Genomic DNA, 19,668 nt, shown 5'->3' with positions numbered 1-19,668 from the left:
TAACACTCTTGTATCCATGTGTATCTGCATAGACCCCTTTTTGTCGTCCATGCATTACATCAATAGCGAGACCGTAAGCTCTCTTCGGCCATACCTAAAAATGCACAATGCTTTAATTCCAGTGAACAACTCGAGTGCAGTTTCAGCATTCTTCCTTCCTCGGCCCAGTTCCCAGCCTTTTAATGAGCAAAGATTTTTAAATTGTGCAAGAAAAGCAGAATTCACTGGCTGGTTCATCGCGAAAGTTCCCGGCCCTCTCTGAGATATTCCTGGGAACACAAATGTCTGATTCCCCTGTAGAGCTTTAGTTTCTGCCTCCCGGCCCAAAGCAAGCTTGGAGTTGAGCCAAGATCTACATGTCGTCCATCTTCATAAGGCCATGTGCAAACTCTGCGGTGATAATCGAGGCAGAGAGGACTGAATGACCCCCGCACCGGGGTCTGTGGTCAAGGGATCGCCCCCTTGCATAAGCTGGTTGGACTAGCAACCCACAGAGTGAAAATTACTGTCAAATGATGAGTATGGTTAGCGAGCAAAAACAATGGGGTCACGAAAACATTACCTTACAGGAAATGTTGGCGGCCTGAAATGCAGGAGGGGTTTTCAATATATTACAATAGTTGCTCGGAGTTGCAAGTGAGCCTAACATTTAAGATGAGGAGTGTATGTTAAAGAAGCAGTCCAAAAACCACCCTTGCTTATTTATCATAAATACACTAAAAATAATAATAATATTGTAAAGGAGGGAAGAAATGGATTCCTCTAATTGACAGAGTGTATATGTTTGCAGGAATAATTGACTTTTTAAGTTTGGTGAGTACAGACAGTCAGACACTTATGAATGTTGTCAATTAGGTTGTTTTTAACCTTGTGATTTATGGCTTTGTGCATGAGTGGTTGCATTTTGGCTTCAATTTCAGAGCTTAATTACACTATACAGCTTTTGTGAGATTGGTGTGAAAGGAGACAAAAAAGTGTATCTTCTCATATTGACTGCTTAGTCTCATAGGGTCGACAACCCAGAGATGGTTGGTGTAAGAAAGTGCCATTTTTGTATGGTCACCCGCACACTTTTTTCTCCAATGTTGATGATTTTGACTTAGAAAGTGTACTGCAGCCTGCTAACCAGGCCCAGTACCAGTACTCTCTCCCTAAATTATGATACATTTAAATTGGTAACACCAATTGGCAAGGAATTTAACCCCCTTATAAGTCCCTGATAAATGGTACCAGTGGTACACAGGGCATGGGAGTTAAAGAGGTCACCAGGACCTGCAGCACTGATTGTGCCACTCTGAGTGACCCAAGTAAAGAGATGACAGCCGGCCTGCCATTGCAGAATGCAAGAGCAGTGTAAACTCAGGGCCGGACTGGCTACCGGGCAGTTTGGAATGCTGCTGAGCTGGGAGCTGATTTCATTCATGGAGACCTGCGTGTGCTAAACGAAATTCGTTTTGCTTTAATTATTTCGAAGCACACACAGGTCTCCATGAACTAAATCAGCCCCCACCGCAGTGAAATCAGCCCCCAGCTTGGCAGCATGCCAAAACACCCGGTAGTCAGTCCGGCCCTGTGTAAACTGCTCAAACTCGACTTTTTCCTCACCATGAGTGGCAAGTTCCCTGCACTATTTTTAATATATGTCAGTTACCCCTAAGTTAGGCCTTCTGAGCCCAGGAGGCAGGGTGCATTATATTGAAGCAGTGGAGCTATAAGTGCAAGCTTATATGTCCCTATAGTCGCCTCCTTACATTAGGGGCTACTATAAGTGTTCAGGTGGCCATAGGATAACACAGGGTAGCGTCCATGCATTCCCAGGATTCTAGCTCCATTATGAATCCACTGTAAAGTGTCATGTTTGGTATCAAACAACTTGTCTCATAAAACCCTTATTCTCTCCAAAGTAGGGTTTAATGTGTCATGGGCACAGGAGGCTACCTTAGAGATTCCTCAACTGGTTGCCCCAGCCTTTCCTGTGCCAGTCTTGACGGCAAGGACTGCAATCTGACTCCCTGCCATGTGGTATGCACACTCCCAGGAGTCAGAAACAAAGACCTGCCCAGGTAGGAGGTGTCACCGCCCTTCTGTGGCAGGATGAATAATGAAGTGGCATATCAAGGTAGTGAGCTTTAAAGCTCTCACAGTCTCTGATATGCAACCAGGCTTCTTCCCATAGGAGGAAAAGGCAAACCCTTTTTCCCAGGCACATTTGCAGCCCAAACAGGCAGGAAAATTAGGTAGCCAGGAGGCTTACACCCCCAAAAGACAAGTCACAACCCCAGGCATGCTACTCAGTCTGTACAGCTGAAAAGTGGTTCTGCCATTTCTAAAGTGGTAGAATAGAGGTAACTGGATAGAAAAGGTGCTACGCTCCACAGGAAGAGGTCATCTCAGGGGCAGATTGGCAGTTGGGTAGTAACACATTGTCTACTAGTTCCCACGTCCCTAATACCCCATAATCTTGGATTTAAGGTGCTCCCCTGGCACCACAACCTCAAATAATTTGACGGACTTGAAACCAAAGGACAAAGAAGAGACTGCGACTTCAGAAGCTGCCCAAAGAAAAGGCGACAAAGACTGCACCTGTGGCAACCACCCTGCAACTGCATGATTGTGACTTGTCCTGGACCAGAGACCAGCTCCAAAGGAAAGAGGAACCCCTCAAAGAGCCAAAGGCAACTGCAGAACTCCCTTGGACTAGAGTTATTAGTCTCCTGCAGCCTGCAGGCAAATCCGCACTGGATTTCGCATCGAGCCTGCTGAGGGAATCGCCCAACCGTGACTTAGTTCATTATGGAAAATATAGTCCTGACCTCTAGCAAGTTTTAGGTGGCTACTGTTTTTCCCCAGACTCCATGACTTTGAAGTGACAGTAGGTTGAGCTTGCCACTACCAAAGCTTATTGGTGGCCAGTCTAGCTACCACTACCTTTGTTCAATACTGTGTCTCGAGGGAACCACACCACATCTTCAACTCGATGCCTCTGTGGCCTCGTTATTGGGATTTTACACCCCTTTCCTCACCAGCACCAGTATAACCAGCCAGTATAACCAGCAACTGCGGCTGCCGTTCTTCAGCACCAGGGACAGCCAAGATTACTCTGCACCTGGGCCCAATGAGCCAGGTAAAAATCAACTGACTGTCATAGCCTGGTGCTGGGAACCACTTCACATTACCTCCCAGTGGTTTCCACTGAACTCGAGCTGGAAGTGACTGATTGTCACAGATGTATTTCCCCATTGACCGCAACGTTATCATTTTGCAAGATTAAAATGCACTGATATATTTTTCCTTTAACCTATTCCGTGCTAATGACGAGCTCAGCTCATCATGAATCTAGGTGCTGCTGTGCTCACGAAGAGCTGAGCTCGTCATGACACGCGCGGCGCTCACACTCTGGGCTAATTCCCCCGCTGTGCTGAGCGTTCCATTAAAACGGGCATGGTCGTGACAAGTTCAGCTCGTCATGAGCACAGCGCCACCGTGCTGCGTGATGAGCTGAGCTTGTCACGAGCACCAGGGTGCTGCGCGCGCCCCCCCCTCCCACCAGCACAGCGGGGGAATTAGCCTTGCAGGGAAGGGGTTAAAGACCCATACCTTTGGTTATTCTCATATGATTGTCTTCATTTTTATGTCTAAAATTACATTAAAATCTGCTTTATTTTTATAAATTGGTGTTGGATTTCTTTCGACTCCTTTTAATTACTTATCGTCCATTTTGCTACTCCGAAATGCTTAACATATGTTCCTCTAGCAAAGCCTGACTGCTCTGTACCACATTACCAGGACTGATCTAGGGATTTATTAGTGTGAATCCAAATGACCTATTTGGGGTATTGTAAAGTTATTGCATAGTCCTAACCAGCCTTATTACATATTAATCCACTTCCCTAGAGTTGGTTACGTCAATAATGGTTTATTTACCTCAGGACTTGTTAGGATTGTTTTGCAAACGCTACATTGTTGACCAGTGGTCGCTGCCTCTGTACGGGGGTGGCGGGGCAGTTGAGGAGGGGTGGAGGCATGAAAATAAAATACAAAATAAATGTACCTTCTTCTTCGCCGCCACCACATGTCTCTCCTCCGTCCTTGCTCTCTACCACCAGAATCACCCAGGCTCCTGGACTCTTCTAGCTAATCATGACGCTGCAGGAACAGCGTTGTGATTTGTCTGAGCCGCCTGATTGGCCGCTCAGGCAGGACCAGGGAGGCTGTGCATGTTCTCCACTGGGCTGTGCAACACATCCCAGTGGAGTGGAGTGGAATGAGGAGTGTTTGGCCGGCCCCAGGGGGCATGCCAGGCCGTCATGCGCACTTAGGGAGGGAGTGCAAACCACTCTTGCTCCCTCTGACTGCAGTGAGTCAATTCCCATCCGACCTATATGGATTCCTGCAAAGAAAAATAAAATGATATGATAACTTCTAGTTATTATCATTTTATTTTTATTTTGCCCTGCTAAACAAGCAGTGGGGCAACGCTCCTCCGTCTTAGCATAGAATTGGCCAGTCTTGTTGACCTTAGTGTACATGGGCCCAGAAGATTTACTATAATGGCAGATGGCACGGTATAGCATTCCTTTGTTGATGTCACAGGCAACCCAAAGTATCCCATATATTTCAATACTGGAGAGTGATTCCAGAGAGTGATCAAAAAATGTGACATTCGATAAATGGTGAGCTCCATAACTCATTAAATCTGCTTGTTTACTTCACCTTTGTTAAATTAGTGGAGTGTTTTTAGTGCACCTTGTTGCACTACGGCATGTATGGGGGTGTGCTTAATCTCATCTCTTGACTGTCATTAGCCCAGAAATGAACCACGGCCATCTTGGTTTGGGAGAAGAGATGGAAATATAAATGAATAGGCATCTTGAAAATTTGTGGAACTGAGAAAAGCAGGACATTCTTCCACAAATTTTATGGACATGAATCCATGGTGGCACCAGACAAAAAAAGACCTGCTCCAAAGAAGGGATTGCTTGGCCTGAAATCTTCAATTAAATACGGTGAGGAGAAGGTATCTCATTTTTAACATGGAAAAAATTACAAAAAAGTGGTGCAAGGGCCTTGTAAGTAAGCCCCTTAGTATTTTGGTATGCCTAGAAATGAGCAGAACTCCAAGGGCTTAAGATTTAGAAGGAAAGATTAGGATTACCAGAAATTGAATAGATTTAGGTTACATGAGGTAAACAGTTAAGATTTTTAATTCAGCTTGTAGGACAGATAAGTGAATGTGGCTGTTTGAGCTTACTTTCTTGAACATCCCTGCCCTACCATTCTCACTTCGCAATAACGCTGTACCTGGATTTCTAATGAACACTGTAAAACAAAATAGTGCTGGCAAGAACCAGCTCTGATGCTCATATGATGCTGACAGACTCTGAAGGGGATTAATAAATGTCTCAATGTGTCTCATGTCAAGCGATCTGTTAGCATTTCTGCCAACCCTATCTGGTTTATCCTTCACTTTCTTCGTAATGCATGCATAGCTATATGTTCAATGCAAAGATAACGAACATTGTCAAAGTCAATAGGTCTGGCCCTGCCTGCCATTATTTTGGCTTTGTCAAGGCTTAATCTGTTTTGTTCTGGTGTTTGTAAAACTTTATTGTTGGGACAAATGCCAGGCACCCGCCAAAATATAACAAAATATCGACTAAAGGCAAAAACGTAGCCCCTTGCACTGAAGGGACCTGTGGATGTGCTCCATGTGAAAAGCAGAGTGCCATCACTCAGAGTGAAGTCAGCCAATGTCTGAAGTGGGTTGACCCATTGCTCCAGACTGTATGCTGTAGGGGGTGGTAGAAATGTGAATGACACAACAACTGACCAATGAATGAAGAGGGCTGGCTGTACATTATACATATTCTTTTAACACCAGACCAACATAGGGTGAGAGGCATGGCTCCCCACATCTGACATCTTGCTGCCCTTGAAATATAAAAAGAAAAGGAGCAGCAATGAAATATTCACCTTAAATACAAACACAGACAAGGAAACAGAGGCATGTCAACCAACCCCACAGGTGTGAAGAAGTCAAAGTTAGTCTGGCTGAAGGTGCGGTTAAGCCAGACTACTTCATACGAGAATAAGAAAATGACCCATGCTTCGTCAGCATGACTTGATCCGTGCCATAATGTCATAATAACCCATACACAAATGAGCTCAGGGTCCTAGGAATGCTTGATTCGGGTCGAGGGAAGACAAGGTCTGGCAGTTTGGTCTGGACTGTTCCCATGAGGCACAGGGTCAAGACTGATTTGCATATGGCTATGTCTGCATTGGGGTGGCGTGGTGAGCAAAATATCGATGGATTAAACCCAGATCTGTGACTGGGGGAGAATGTTTGACAATGTTCAGCATTCCATCCATCATCTTTTTGTGTTGCATTTTCTCCCTAAGTGGGAAGGGTATGCCCAGACGTGGCTCCCATGCTCACTACGCCACTGGAGTCAAGCTATCCTGGCTGATGAGGGCTGAAAGCCCGAAACCGGTCCTAGGATGCTTGATTCCAGTCCAGAGGAGACATGGCCTGGCAGTTCGGTCTGGACTGTTTCCATGAGGCACAGGGTCAAGACTGATTTGCATATGGCTATATCTGAACTGGGGTGGCATGGTGAGCAAAATAACGATGGATTAAACCCAGATCTGTGACTGGGGGTGAATGTTTGACAATGTTCAACATTCCGTCCATCATCTTTTTGAGTTGCATCTTTTTGTGTTGCAGTATAATTTCATAATAACCCATACACAAATGAGCCCAGGGGATGTAAATTGATATTGTGTGCCAATTCTTAATATCTAGAAGAGATCTGACAGGTTTGGGTATGTCAGTAACCCCTGATCTCAACGGAGCTTCACTTAGCCCCTACAAAAGATAAATGCAACCCCTTCACAAAGTTACGTGAAGGTAGTATTAAAAGGAAGGTTTGCCAAAGTATTCACTGCTGTTAGAGAAAAGAGCCAGGTCATGAAAGAGTGCTCAATAAAAGTAAAGGTGGGCGAGCCACTGAAAGCTCAAGCCATGCTCAAGCCTGAAGCCTGGCTCAGCTCGAGGTCCTGTTGGATCCTTGAGCCCATAATGAGCCGAGCTTTCATATGGCTTCTGCCTGCCTGCCTCCCTCTGCCCAAGATGTGCTATTATTATCAGTTACCAACTGGGGAACAATGTTTGAGTCTCAGTGTCTGCTCAACGTCATGTGATTCCTGGCACATCACTTAATTCCCTCATGCCTATAAACAATGCATGTGACCTTGTGTAATGTAACTGGTGTTCGTGTTAAGTGCTCAGCTTTTGGGACGATTTTGCCCAATAATTTATAATTGCAGAAAATGAAGAAAGGGGTAAAAACAAAGCCTTATTATAAGTAAAGATAAATAGAGACCCCTTTCCTGGCTGATTTGTACAAAATGAAACCAGAAAATCTGGTTAAATTGCAGCTCCCCCTCTTAAATTATGTGAACTTAAGCAAATACTTTATTTAACCAAAGCTCTTTTTTCAACACTATACCTTATGAAAGCACTTTCAAAAATGTGAGTTCAGACTACCAGTCGTACAGAGCTATCACTTTTAATAAGTACTTCTCAGTGCAGCGCTATGATGTGCCTTATTAATGTTAAAGCTTCCACCTGTTAAAGAAATACACTTTTTTGAATTTTTATGAGACTTTACCATATTTTACATGATGTTTGTGGTATAATTTACATAGCTAATATTGTCAGGGCTCAGCTCTTGCACATGCTCTAGGATCAGAGCGAGACACTTGGCTCGGCTCAACCTGTTAATTTGTTGGCTCACCTACCTCTAAATTAAAGGAGCTAAGAGCCCCATGGCTTCTTCATAATAGGGGCGCTGAGTCTACATCTATATGAGGGACAGCTTCTGAATCCAATTACATAAGACATTTCTTTGACACCCACACCAGGCATCTGACTGTGCAACAGAGGCTTCCCTGTGTAAGGCACACACCTACCTCCAACAAAGCACAGCAGGCAAACAATGGTGTGATGATGACCCGCGGACCACTACCAGGCCTGTGACCCTACCAATCCAGGAAACCAAAGGCTTTTGGGAATTGCAGCTCCCAGTGTAACAAGGCAGCCCAAACGTTACCTTCAGCCAAACCTGGCATGACTCTCAAAGACAAATACTGCAAAACCCTTCATTGGGTTATTGCTACAGTGACTATCATTTATTTGAACTAGGGGTGTGTAAAATTTGCATAATGTTCTTTTGTACAATTATGCAGAATTTTGGCAAAATTGTTTGAAATTACACGTACCTACCTGAAATGCAAATTTGTCATTTCGTGTTATATTTTAGTGAGAACTGTGTCTCTGCATCAATTTTTGGCACAAGGAAGCATTTATGAAAAAAGAACCATGAACAACAGCTGCTCGGTTAGCTGTGAATTATTTTCTAGACCTAGGCAAAAATGTTATTACACTGGAGTAATTGGAGTAATTTAAGTAATTACCCATTACTTTTATGAGGCAAATTACCAATATTGCCCAATTATATCAATGTGAGTAATTAATAGTTATTTGGGTCAAAAATCCTAATGCAGGAGCACAGGAACGACAAACTAAGACAGACGAAGCAGCTGCTGACAGCTGCTGTTTATGTCCTGCAGCATTTAGTGATATTTTCTTAGCATAAAATGCATCCTCTGGCCCATTCTGGATGCAAGGGTGCATTTTGCAGTAAGAAAATAGCACCAAATGCTAGATTATGCTTCTCAAGTAACAATGCATACATTTGAATAATTTTGCTATAATTAGGAGTAATTATGCTAGTATTACACCAGTTACGCCCACCCCTCTTTTTTACCACAAATGGCGCCATTCATGTAAAATTAATAAAGTAAATAGCAGATAATTACATAAAGTGACTTTGTTTTAGGAATTTTAGGAATTACGTTGGCATAATTAAAATTTTCCCCAGACCTCATTAGAACATTAGAATGCTGAAGACAATGGAGTTCTCCAGGCCCATAATGGCTGGTTTAGACCTTCTGCTCTGACATTTCAATGTTTGTCTTTTTGTTTCTGCATTTTTAATTCTGAACATTCTTCCCTGAGTGCATTGGATTGTCTAATTGCATAAAGCCCTCCTGCTGCGGGATATATTGTTTTTCAGATGTTCTCTACCTTGTTATAGTCCCTCGCCTGTATCTGGGCATAAAACTCGGGTTCAGGGTTTTTAGCAAACAGTATAGTGGTCGGCAGTGGGCTGTAATGGTGCATTATATTTCTTACAGAACACAACACAGATTACTGCTAACTTCTACGCATCACCAGGCATTGGCTAATCTACCCGATCACCCACGGTACCATGGTAATCAAATGTTTACCCAACCAATTATAGACTCACTAAGCTCATTGCCAGATTTAGGGCCAGATGTAGGTAAATTTTATTTTACCACCTCTTAAATACCGCATCATACCGACTCGGTATTTAAGAAGTGGTCAAATAAAAGTACCGAGATGTAGGTAAATGCAGATGTGCATTTACCGATTCGGAAACAATCGGTATTTACCGATGCGGTAAATACCGACCGGTAAATGCCCATGCATTCCTATGGGCTTTGAAGCCCATAGGAATGATTGGGCATTTACCGGTCGGTATTTACCGCATCGGTAAATACCGATTTACACAAGGGTGCAGGGGGTGTCACTTTGACACCCTCTAGCACCCCCAAAACGGGTTTGGGTGCCATGTGGAAGGCACACCTGCCCTAAGGGCAGGTCTGCCTGTCATATGGCACAGGTGTGCATGCACACATGTGCATGCACACCAGAATCGGTATTTTACCATCAAATAGTATTTGATGGTAAAATACCGATTTTTTAATGCTTGTGGGACTCAGAAGAGTCCCACCTACATATCAATTGTCCCTATTCCTTAAAAATACCGACTCGGTATTTTACATAATCGGTAAATTTACCTATCGGTAAATTTACCGAGTCTGTAAAATACAGGGCCCTACATCTCAAATTGCATTTACCGGTCGGTAACGGCCGAATTCGGCCGTTACCGACCGGTAAATGCCTACCTACATCTGGCCCTTAGTCATTAACTAAATTAGTCATTTAATTGCCCATTCAGATGTTCACTCGGTTGTGTGATTAGCTGCCACGTGGCCTTATTCCATGAAGGTGACTTTTCACTGCTCCTGATTTTGAGTCTACAGCAGAGACTATTCTCCCACTCGTGATTCAAGACTAATAAAGAGAAAAGCGAAGCAGCCACCAATCCTATGGTGCTTAGTAATTTTAGTTGAAAAACCACACCTGGCTTGAGGTCACCTTCATGACTTGGTCAAGTGACAATCACTTGATTGGCCATATACTCACCTCGCTCAAGACAATCTTCAGACAATCCATCATGGACCCGAACTTCAGTTCACCAATCCAATAATCACTCACTTTCTCCTCTTGTCACTGACTAATCGATGTCTCCTTTCTCTAATCCCCACCCCCTTTTTTTTTGCTCTTCGAGTCCTGTCTCGTGCCCATGTGCCAGCGCCGATCTTCAATCACTCATTCATTCGTCCGAGCCCTGCATGCAGCAGTCACTCGGTGCAACACGTGTGACTCCGGTGCCGCCCTCCCTCCCTTCTGCACGGTTCCCACTGCTGACATCTGGCATCGAGAGAGCGCAGCGTCCTGTTTCAGTGGCCGGTGTCCAGCTCCCCCTCGGTGCCTGTCTGCCCCATGGCCCTGCTGCAGAGGGCAGCGCCCAGAGTCTCACTGGACTAAGAGGAGCTTCTCAGCCCGCAAGCCGAGGCAGTCAGTCCTGGGTTCGGCATGGGAAAGAGGCGGGGAGAAACTCGCGTATAATGCTGGGTGAGTCAGAGCGCAGCAGGCCTCACCCAGACACCCCCGAGCAGATGGGAACTATTTAACTGAAGAAGCCGACTTGTCCGTTGGTGGGAAGGCCGACCCTAGATCTGAACAGCAATGGCTGCTTCATGGAGGGCAAACGTGGAATGTGACAGACCGTCTCCCCGATCCCTCATTACCATCGAAGGGTTAGAGGAGTGATGGTGGATGGCGTGGACTAATGTGTTTGGCTGACCCCTGCATCCTTGAACGCCACCACCTTTCCCAGATTGCTGTCATCACAAATCTGCAATTGCGTTTCTCCACCTAGTACATGCAAGCGTGAAGTGTGACCGGCTCATAGCCCTATCAAGCTAGAAGTCACTAGCTTGCGAGTTACCTTACTTTAAATATGCATTTATTTAGTTAGCAGAAAAAAACGGCACATCAATATGTGTACATAAATCTTGAAACAATCCCACTTAAATGTTATGCCAACTGAAATTGTCAAGTCATTTTAAAGTTTACAATAAACGTCCACTTTGGTCTGTGCGGTTTTACTCTGCGAATGAGAAAGGAAACACTTTGCAGAGCTGCAGGTCGTATTTTTCCCCAGTCTGCAGTGAGGGGGGGGGGGAGGTGTATTTGGAATTTGGTACCGAAGTCTCTCACAGATAAAAGGCGGTCTCTTGATTTTATGACCACTTTACAGAGTCAATTGGGGGGATTCGGGGTCCACCCCACCCACGACCCAGTGACACGTATAACTGAAGGGCAGCCAGGCCGATACATCATGTGTAGACACCTCTTGTAAGCTCAGCTGGTTGTGCTTTGGTAATTCAAGTTAGATTTGGGTTTCAAACATCCTCGAAGTATTTCAAGAGACCAGGTAAAGCTCCTGCTTTTAATTAGTATTTTAAACAACTCTTGGGAATAGATTACTTCAGTACTCATTGAAAGGCGAGGAATGCAGGCGCCTTCATGAGAGGACGTTTTCATTCAGAAAGGCATTGTGGGACTTGTTACCAGGTAAGATCTGGTGGCCTATATTGGGACAGCCTGTTTAGGACTAATTGCCGTCCTTCCTGGGATGTTTTTGACACAGTGGGTGCCCATGACTTGGGTCCACATTGGTCCAGAAACCCCAGCATTGGTCTTTCAGAATATTTTCCAAATTTGCGAATTATTAAGATCATAGAATTCACATATATTCTTAAAAAGTTATCCTGTCAAGTGGGCATCCTGCAGTAGGAAATCACCAAGGGGGCGCCTGGAGCCATGACCATCTGAGGTTTAGGGTTTGGAAAGTGTATAAGTTCAGGCAGTTGACTTTTCACAACAATATACCACTCCAGTGTAACACTTTACACACTAAGTCAACACCAACCCAACATCATGCAGTTAGCATGGTTTAGGCATACTTTGAACACCAACAAGACTCCATCCTATAAAGCCTCAGTCACATAATTCAGAGTGGCCAGTGCACATACAGCGTTTCCAAGATTGCATGCACCCAAATTGATGGACTTCTGTCTACACCTACCAAACACCATGAACCATTTCAAGAGAGATACCTAGGACCAAACATGAACATGAAAGCAGCACATAATCCACGCCCACACGACAGTATACAATTCACGCAACGAGAAATCAGACTCCTTTCTGTGACAGAATCTGCAAGACGGGGCTATACAGGTAATCACACTCAGACAGCACTGGACGGCAATACCACTGGCAGAGCATCCGCTACACAGACATCACAACCTTGTCAGGTCCTGGTTATTCGTGGTAACGTTATTTTTTCTGCTTAGGACCCTACCATGGATGTCCGCGGGAAGGGGCTAGGGGGAGCGCTTGCCCCCATCCACTGCGGATTTTTCACTTCCCCTTTAAAACAAATTCAAGTTTGCGCTTGCCGGTATAATACCAGCAGCGCAATCTTGATTTTTCTTTAACTATGCATCCCCCGAACCTCTGTGGATGCCCTTGGACCCTACCTGCCTCTGTGGCTTTTGGTCTTGCTTAGGTAAAGTCGCGAGACAGTGCACCTTAGAGATTTTCTCAGGAAAAGTCAGCTAATTGCGAGATATTTGTCACAGTGTAAAAAAAGCACTAATGCTGGATGTTAATGGGGCCAGCAGAGGTTAACATCGAGGATAGTACACATCAGAGAGAGCTAATTGGGCCTGTGGTACCACACAATGCCAGCCTGGTTAGAACAGGTGTGCCGTGATAAGGAGGCAATGTGAGCCATCATTAAAGAGAGAGGATGAGGGACAGGGCTAAAGCATTTGTTGTTGGGGCAGTCAGTAATTCTTCACTTCTTACTCCCTAAAAATAGACACAAGAGGCTCTTGAAGTCCTGGTCACTATAATACGCATGTACTGCTGTGTTTTCAAATTAAGATGAAAGAAAACTGCTTGAGGATTGAGTGCCCCTTGTCCTCAACCTGCTCCAACATGCCTATAACCAAGCTACTTGTCCTGTCACCTGAAGCGCTTTCTACAGATTTCTCTGTGGACCATTCCCTGCATTGTGGCCTCTTGGCACTAAGAAAACAAGCAGCTCTCCTCATGCCATCACCAGATGCCAAAGTCAAGTGCTCCCAGTACTGACAATTTCTGATTCCTAGTCTGAAATCGTTCTGGCCACACATTGTGACCCCACACATAGGTGTATAATAGGTGGTAGTTCTCATGCACTAATGCCCCCAGCGCATCTGCAGTGGGGAAGACATCACCAGTGCTGGTGCTTTGCTGGCTCAGCCGTCACTTGCTTTTCAACGTCATTAGTTTGCCGTGGTCCTGGAGTACAAGGCTTACGGCTAGAGCGAAGTCTTGGCCCACCTGGCTAGTTGACACAACCTCTGGATTCTGTGCTTCACCCTAGGAGGTATATGTGCATGCTGAAGACATTTGTATGTATCCTGCATGCCAGTGGTTTTGTGAAAAAATAAATGCCCGCCACTAGTCAGGAGGCAGCTTCCTCCTGCCCATTTCTCCTGTTAGCGCCACCTAATACAGAACCATGAAACTCTAAACAGCAGGAAAGATGTTGTGTAAAGGCCAGAGCTGCTGACTTCAGAGCTGGGGAACCAAGTTCGAGTCTTGCGTCGGATCGACAGCCTGTGATTCTTGGCAAATTACTTAATCTCCCTCTGCCTACCAAAAATGAATGTGTCCTTAAATGGTGCTCAAGCACCGGTGTTGATAATTAAGTGCCGGTGTTGAGCACCGGAAACCACTGGTTCAAATTAAGTACTCCTGCTACAGGTCGTAAGTTTCATTACCAGAAGGGCCAAAATGGAGCTGCACAAATGAATACCAATGACTTGGGTAATGTTAGTCACTATAACAAGTGAATTCCAGATGATCCGATAACTGCACAGAAAAACTGATACTGCTATTTCACTGTTACTCATTTGCCACCTTTTATTGTCCAGGGAGCTCATCTTTGTGAAACTGATGTCAAAGTGACTTCAGCGAGACAGTTACTAATGTAGAGTTGCAAATGTATTTATTCTGGGGCAGTTGTATTCTCCACTACACACAGTGTGCAGTCTTACCAAATGGTGTTTATATTGACTTGAGGTGCTCGGTGGCCATGTAAAGACGTAGGGCTGAAGGTCATGTGGAGGTCGAGCAGTGTCACTATAATGAAACAATATATGTATTAATATAATAAAAGTATTACATACTATGCGGTGTAGACAGCTGGAACGGGTGGAGGTTAACATAACATAACATAAAATCACGTCACCTCAGATGACATAGCATAACGACCATTCACGGTTCCACAGCTGTATTTTTCTCAGGCTAACTAGCCATCTGCTGTGAGTGTTTTAATGAAGCGGATTCCTCCTGGGCGCCGGGCCAGCCCTACGCTGCTGGAAAGACAACTGTGTTAATGTTTCTCAAAGCCTGTTCCAAGAACAATGTTCCACCTCCCTCATAAAACCCCTCTCTCACGCTTGCTGTCCTACTATTTTTCATATTTCTTATTTCTTTATTTTTGGGACAGTGCTGCGTCATCCTCTAATGGGTTTTCTGGGCGCTGTGGAGGGGGACAGCTCTTAAGATTATAAAGCGGGACCATGGACAAGTATCCAACGGCTTGTCCAGCGCTAACAGCTGCGGCTTGGTACACTGGACACGATGTTCACCCAAATACAGCAGCTGGGCATCAGATCTTTGCAGTCCATGCCATGCAGACAGGGATCCTCTATGTAATGGTGACATCTTTGCAGCTGAATTGGAAGAATTCTTTACGTCTGAGGCAAAGTGGTGTATGCCCGTCTGAAGCCCTCATTACTAGTGGCTTTTGTGAGGTGGCTGGCAATGACAGCCTTAGTGCTCTTACTCCCCTAACAGCAGTCACTTATTTGAGACATTTATTTGCCATCGGTGCCCCCAGTGTTAGCAGCCAAAGGCAGCTACCTTTGTTACGGTTATGCAAGTCAGGTGCTTGATTTTTGCCAGACTGCCTTGGCTTGTGGCAAATCCTAACTAGTGCTTCATTTGAGCCAGTGGTTGTCGGTACTCGTTACCAGCACTTCATTTTCAACACCGGCGCTTGTGACAGTCTGCCACAAGTTGGAACTGTCGGTGATGACCACAACAACAGTAAATTATTATTTCAATATACATAAAAAAATACTATTACCTGATGCCCAAGCAATTCTCATATCTTTGGGGACCTGAAATAGTCTGAAGTGTCACACTTGTAGGAGTGTGCTGCTTATTGGCTCTGTACTGTCATTGGCAGTGCTGTCTGGGGCAATGCGTGGGGCAAGCTGCAGTGTCCTCCTGACCAGAGCCCTGGCACTTAATTTTTTTTACAAATTAAGCACTGCTCTGACAGCTCACTGAAGGGATCTTTTTGCAAAGTTATACCCACACAACATATATGTGCTGAATGATCAAACGCATCTGACCCATTTAGCTTTGCTGTGGGGGATTTAGCTGATCTGATTGCTGGCTGAAGGGGATTTTCAGGATATTTTAGCTAGTGTGTTTGCTCCTCAAAAACTTTAAAAAGGGGTGACCTTTCACCCATCTTCTCTGTAGAACCTCACCAGCTACAAATGAAAGCCACACTCTCAGGTCTGGTTCTGATCGCCTCTGAGTTACTTCCTATTACCATTTAGGTGCTAAGGAAGTTGCAATGCTGCTAATGCCTGCCCGCTTTCCACAAACATCTCAAGGCCCACCTCTACTTACAAGCCTCTAAATCAAGAACACCTATTGCCCTGCATGCTTCCTGATGGACATGTACCCCGAAGACATCCCAGAGATGGCTTGTTGACTCAGTACCTATCTGCTGTTACAATATGTATCCATATATGTGTTTGTATAGTGCAAACTTAAGCAAAAGGCAGTGAAGTGCTTTAAAGTGTCAATGACAAAGATACAGTCAACAAGTGATTAAAGAGGTCGGTGCTCAGAACCAGTAGCGGTCGGCAGTAGGTGTTTCTGTAGGGCGGTGATGTGGGAAAGGGGAGGGGCAGAGTGGGGGGTAGTAATGTATGGATTACGGAGTTTTACAGGTAAGTAAACATTTAAATAATTAAAACGAATTTCGTTGCGCGCACTGCATCACCAAATGTGATGCAGTGCGCGCAACAAAATTCGTTTTATTTTTTAAAATGTTTACTTACCTGTATAACTCCGTAATCCATACATTACTACCCCCCACCCAGCCCCTCCCCCTACCCACGTCACCGCCCTACAGAAACACCTACTGCCGACCGCTACTGCTCAGAACAGAAGTGGACCATTACTGCTTTGTGATGTAGTGTTCTTTAAAGAGGTGTGTCTTTGTCGCTTTCATAAATCGGAGCAGGGATGGGGCATTTATGATGGGTACAGGGATGTTGCTCCCAATCCTGAGTCCATAGATGGAGAAGACCTGTTGACTTGGTTCTTTCTTTTTTACATTTCTTTACATCCAGCCTGAATGTGTCTTAGCTGTATGTGTGCAGAGCGACAGCAGAAATGCTAGCTCATCTGCCAGAAGTACTGTGGTGATGGTCATGCACATGATGCTCCTGTTTTTGAAGTTGGATCCAACCAGTAGGAGAAGCCAGTAGAGGTTCATCAGTGCTGCAGTGATGTAGTCATATGTTAACATCAGTGCTGCAGTGATGTAGTCATATGTTAACCGTCCCTGGATGCAATGTGCTGTGGTGTATAGTATGCCCTGGTGGAGGGCCAGTGTGCTGTCTGGGAGGCAAGGAAACATGATAATGCTACTACCATGATGCAAGAGTGTGAGCGCTTCAACAGAAGTTCTAGAGTTATTTTCAGGGAGGAAAGATTTTATTTTCTTTAGTCGAGGGAGTGGCAGGACATCTCTGCTTCCCTGGCAATGTTTTCCTTAACTGTGAGTTCAGTGTCCAACGTGAATCCAAGTGACATGGAGGTGTAACAAAGTTGGATTTGCATACGTTTAGGTCCATGTCATTCAGACAGGTTTGGGCCCGTTGATGCTTGTAGCTTACAAATTATTTTTCACTGATGCAGCAGAGTTTTTAGCAGCACAGTTATTCATATATTTCTTTCTCCAAAGAACATTTACATTTCATGGGTTCTTTCAACCTTTGCTAAAAAAGAAGCACACGAAAGATTCCCTTCAGATTAGACATAGTGTGTAAAATCTGTAGTAAATCCAGTATCTCATGCTGGGAGAGCAGAATGGGTGCGAACTGCAGGTTCACTTATAGGTTATGCCCAGAGGATGTGTGCAAATGTCCTTGAAGGGCCATGCTCCGCAATGAGATAAACATTTAATAAACTGAATTCAAATTCAGCCCCATCTGCCAGGATGTGTGAACACACGGGGCGATTTGTACAAAAATGAAAAGAAAGGAGAAATGTCCCTCATCTGCCAGGATGTGTGGCCAGGGTAGGTAAAAAAAAGTCCACATTTGTAAAGCGCGCAATCACCCGTAAGGGTCTCTAGGCGCTGGGGGCCGTCGGGAAGGTTAAGCGAGCTATTGCCCAGAGTCACATGGTGCTGGGCTAACCTGCCGCCGGAGCCGGGGATCGAACCGTGGTCCCCAGATTCCAGCGTCAGTCGCCCTGGCCGCGGCGCCACACCTCTTCCACCTGTAGGTCACTTACACAAAAAAGAAAAATAAAGGAAAATGCGCTTTCTGGCAATAAATGAAAATGATTACTTTTTTCTGCATTTAAGCTCTTTCTCTACGCCATAAGTGTGTTGTCATTACTATCTCTAGCTGCATGTACCACCCTCTGCCCTACCGTTTGTCCAACATATAAATATAATGGTGGCATGTCAAAATTATTTATAGAACCACAAATATGATATGGTATAAATATCTTGGCCTCCGTATCGTTAGCAAATTAACTGCTCCTTTGGGTAGATTGTTTAACCATGACTCCAACGTTAATTTTTTAACTTATGTTTAGGAAACATTAGTTTTATCAGATGATTTATAGACCACGATATTCTGGTACCTAATCAAATACATTTATCATATTCATTCAGTTGAGTAAATGGGCGTTTTGAGCTATAAATTCCGTGAAACCTTAAAACCTCAAATATTTGCTTATTGGCACGTTTTTGACACTGCGGGCACAATCTTTAAGTTGGTGAAGGGATGATTTTCAAACCTTAGCAAACAAGCTTGTGTGAGTGACTGTGGAGCAGGTAAAGTTGGCCAAGTAGTGGTTTATTGGGAAGACCAGATCTCAAACACAGCAGCTATTCAAAATTATGGTTCACCGTGCTTGGAGCCAGTCGACATGTTTGTTGCATTTTGAGCGCCATTGTTAAGAAGTTAAGCAAATTCGCATGTTTTTGTGTTAAAGCTCCTTGCTCAGGAGTCACTCCATGTTTTTTGTGAGTACAAAACATGCTAAAGTAAGAACTCTATTGGTCGAATACAAATATCAGTGGTGTTTCTAAAGCCCAGGTCACTGTCCTGATATTTCCAAAAATGTGGTCCCAAGGCGTAAGAACTGACCTTTAAAGGTGAAGTTAGGTGCACACTTGGATCGACCCACCGGGCTCTCACAAATGTGGACTATTGTGGAAATTGGGTCATTTCCGACCAGCTGGTGTCTTAGAAAGGAAGGTAAGTTTGAAGCAGAGCCAATCAACGGTTTGCCTGATTTGACTTTTCACAGGTGCATCCTGTCGGGAGATCGGATTTTTCTCCTAATGACCACTTCACCTGGGACCCCCCAGTGCTGCGTAAGACATATGCACTGTCTGTGAATGCACAACATGTATCCTACCCTCTGAGCAATTGTTTACTCCAACTCAATTGAAGTTGGCCCATCAAGATTGTTCCACGCTTCCTTTACTGACCAGTGTCTCTCTTCTCTGACCACAGGGTGATATCCAGCAGCTGATGGTTGTACCGGACCCCAGGGCCGCCTACGAATACTGTGAACATTACATGCCAGACTGCGACTCCCCGCTTCTTTATGCTATCCAGTCTCAAGACCCTGAGCCCCCTCAAGAGGTAAGACATTTTGATTGAGTAGACAAGTATGAAGATTTGTGAAGCTCTCTTTTCAGACTAGACGGCTCCAAGTGTTACCAGCAGCCATGAATCAGTGAGAGACCAGATAATGTAGAGGAAAAAAAGGCTCTTAGGGTAGTGGTTCCCAAAATGTGGGTTGAGACCCACCCGCTGGATGCCAGCTGATATCTGGTGGGTCACGAAAGAGCAATAAATAAAGATGTCATTACATTTTGAATTTAGCTTGTCACATTTGCTGTGATTCAAAGGCATATATCAAATGTTAGGTTGTGTCTTCTTACAAATGTGTGCTCAGTCTTTTAACATGGGGACTGGTGTTTACTTTTCTTT

At 44.7% G+C, this 19,668-nt stretch overlaps 1 protein-coding gene across 1 annotated transcript in view; it reads left to right on the top strand.

Moving 5' to 3' along the window:
- The window catches only part of COL5A3 (collagen type V alpha 3 chain), a 598,884-nt gene that overhangs the window by 269,885 nt on the left and 309,331 nt on the right, over positions 1 to 19,668 (top strand). The window contains exon 5 of the mRNA XM_078650321.1: positions 19,186 to 19,317. Within this exon, the coding sequence (XP_078506447.1) occupies positions 19,186 to 19,317 (132 nt within the window). The remainder of the gene's footprint in view (positions 1 to 19,185; positions 19,318 to 19,668) is intronic.

Source organism: Lissotriton helveticus, chromosome 1_1 (assembly GCF_964261635.1).
Source record: "Lissotriton helveticus chromosome 1_1, aLisHel1.1, whole genome shotgun sequence".
In the NCBI taxonomy this organism is placed as follows: domain Eukaryota; kingdom Metazoa; phylum Chordata; class Amphibia; order Caudata; family Salamandridae; genus Lissotriton; species Lissotriton helveticus.
Note: the sequence above shows the minus strand (reverse complement) of the source record. Positions and strands in the feature narration are given on the sequence as shown.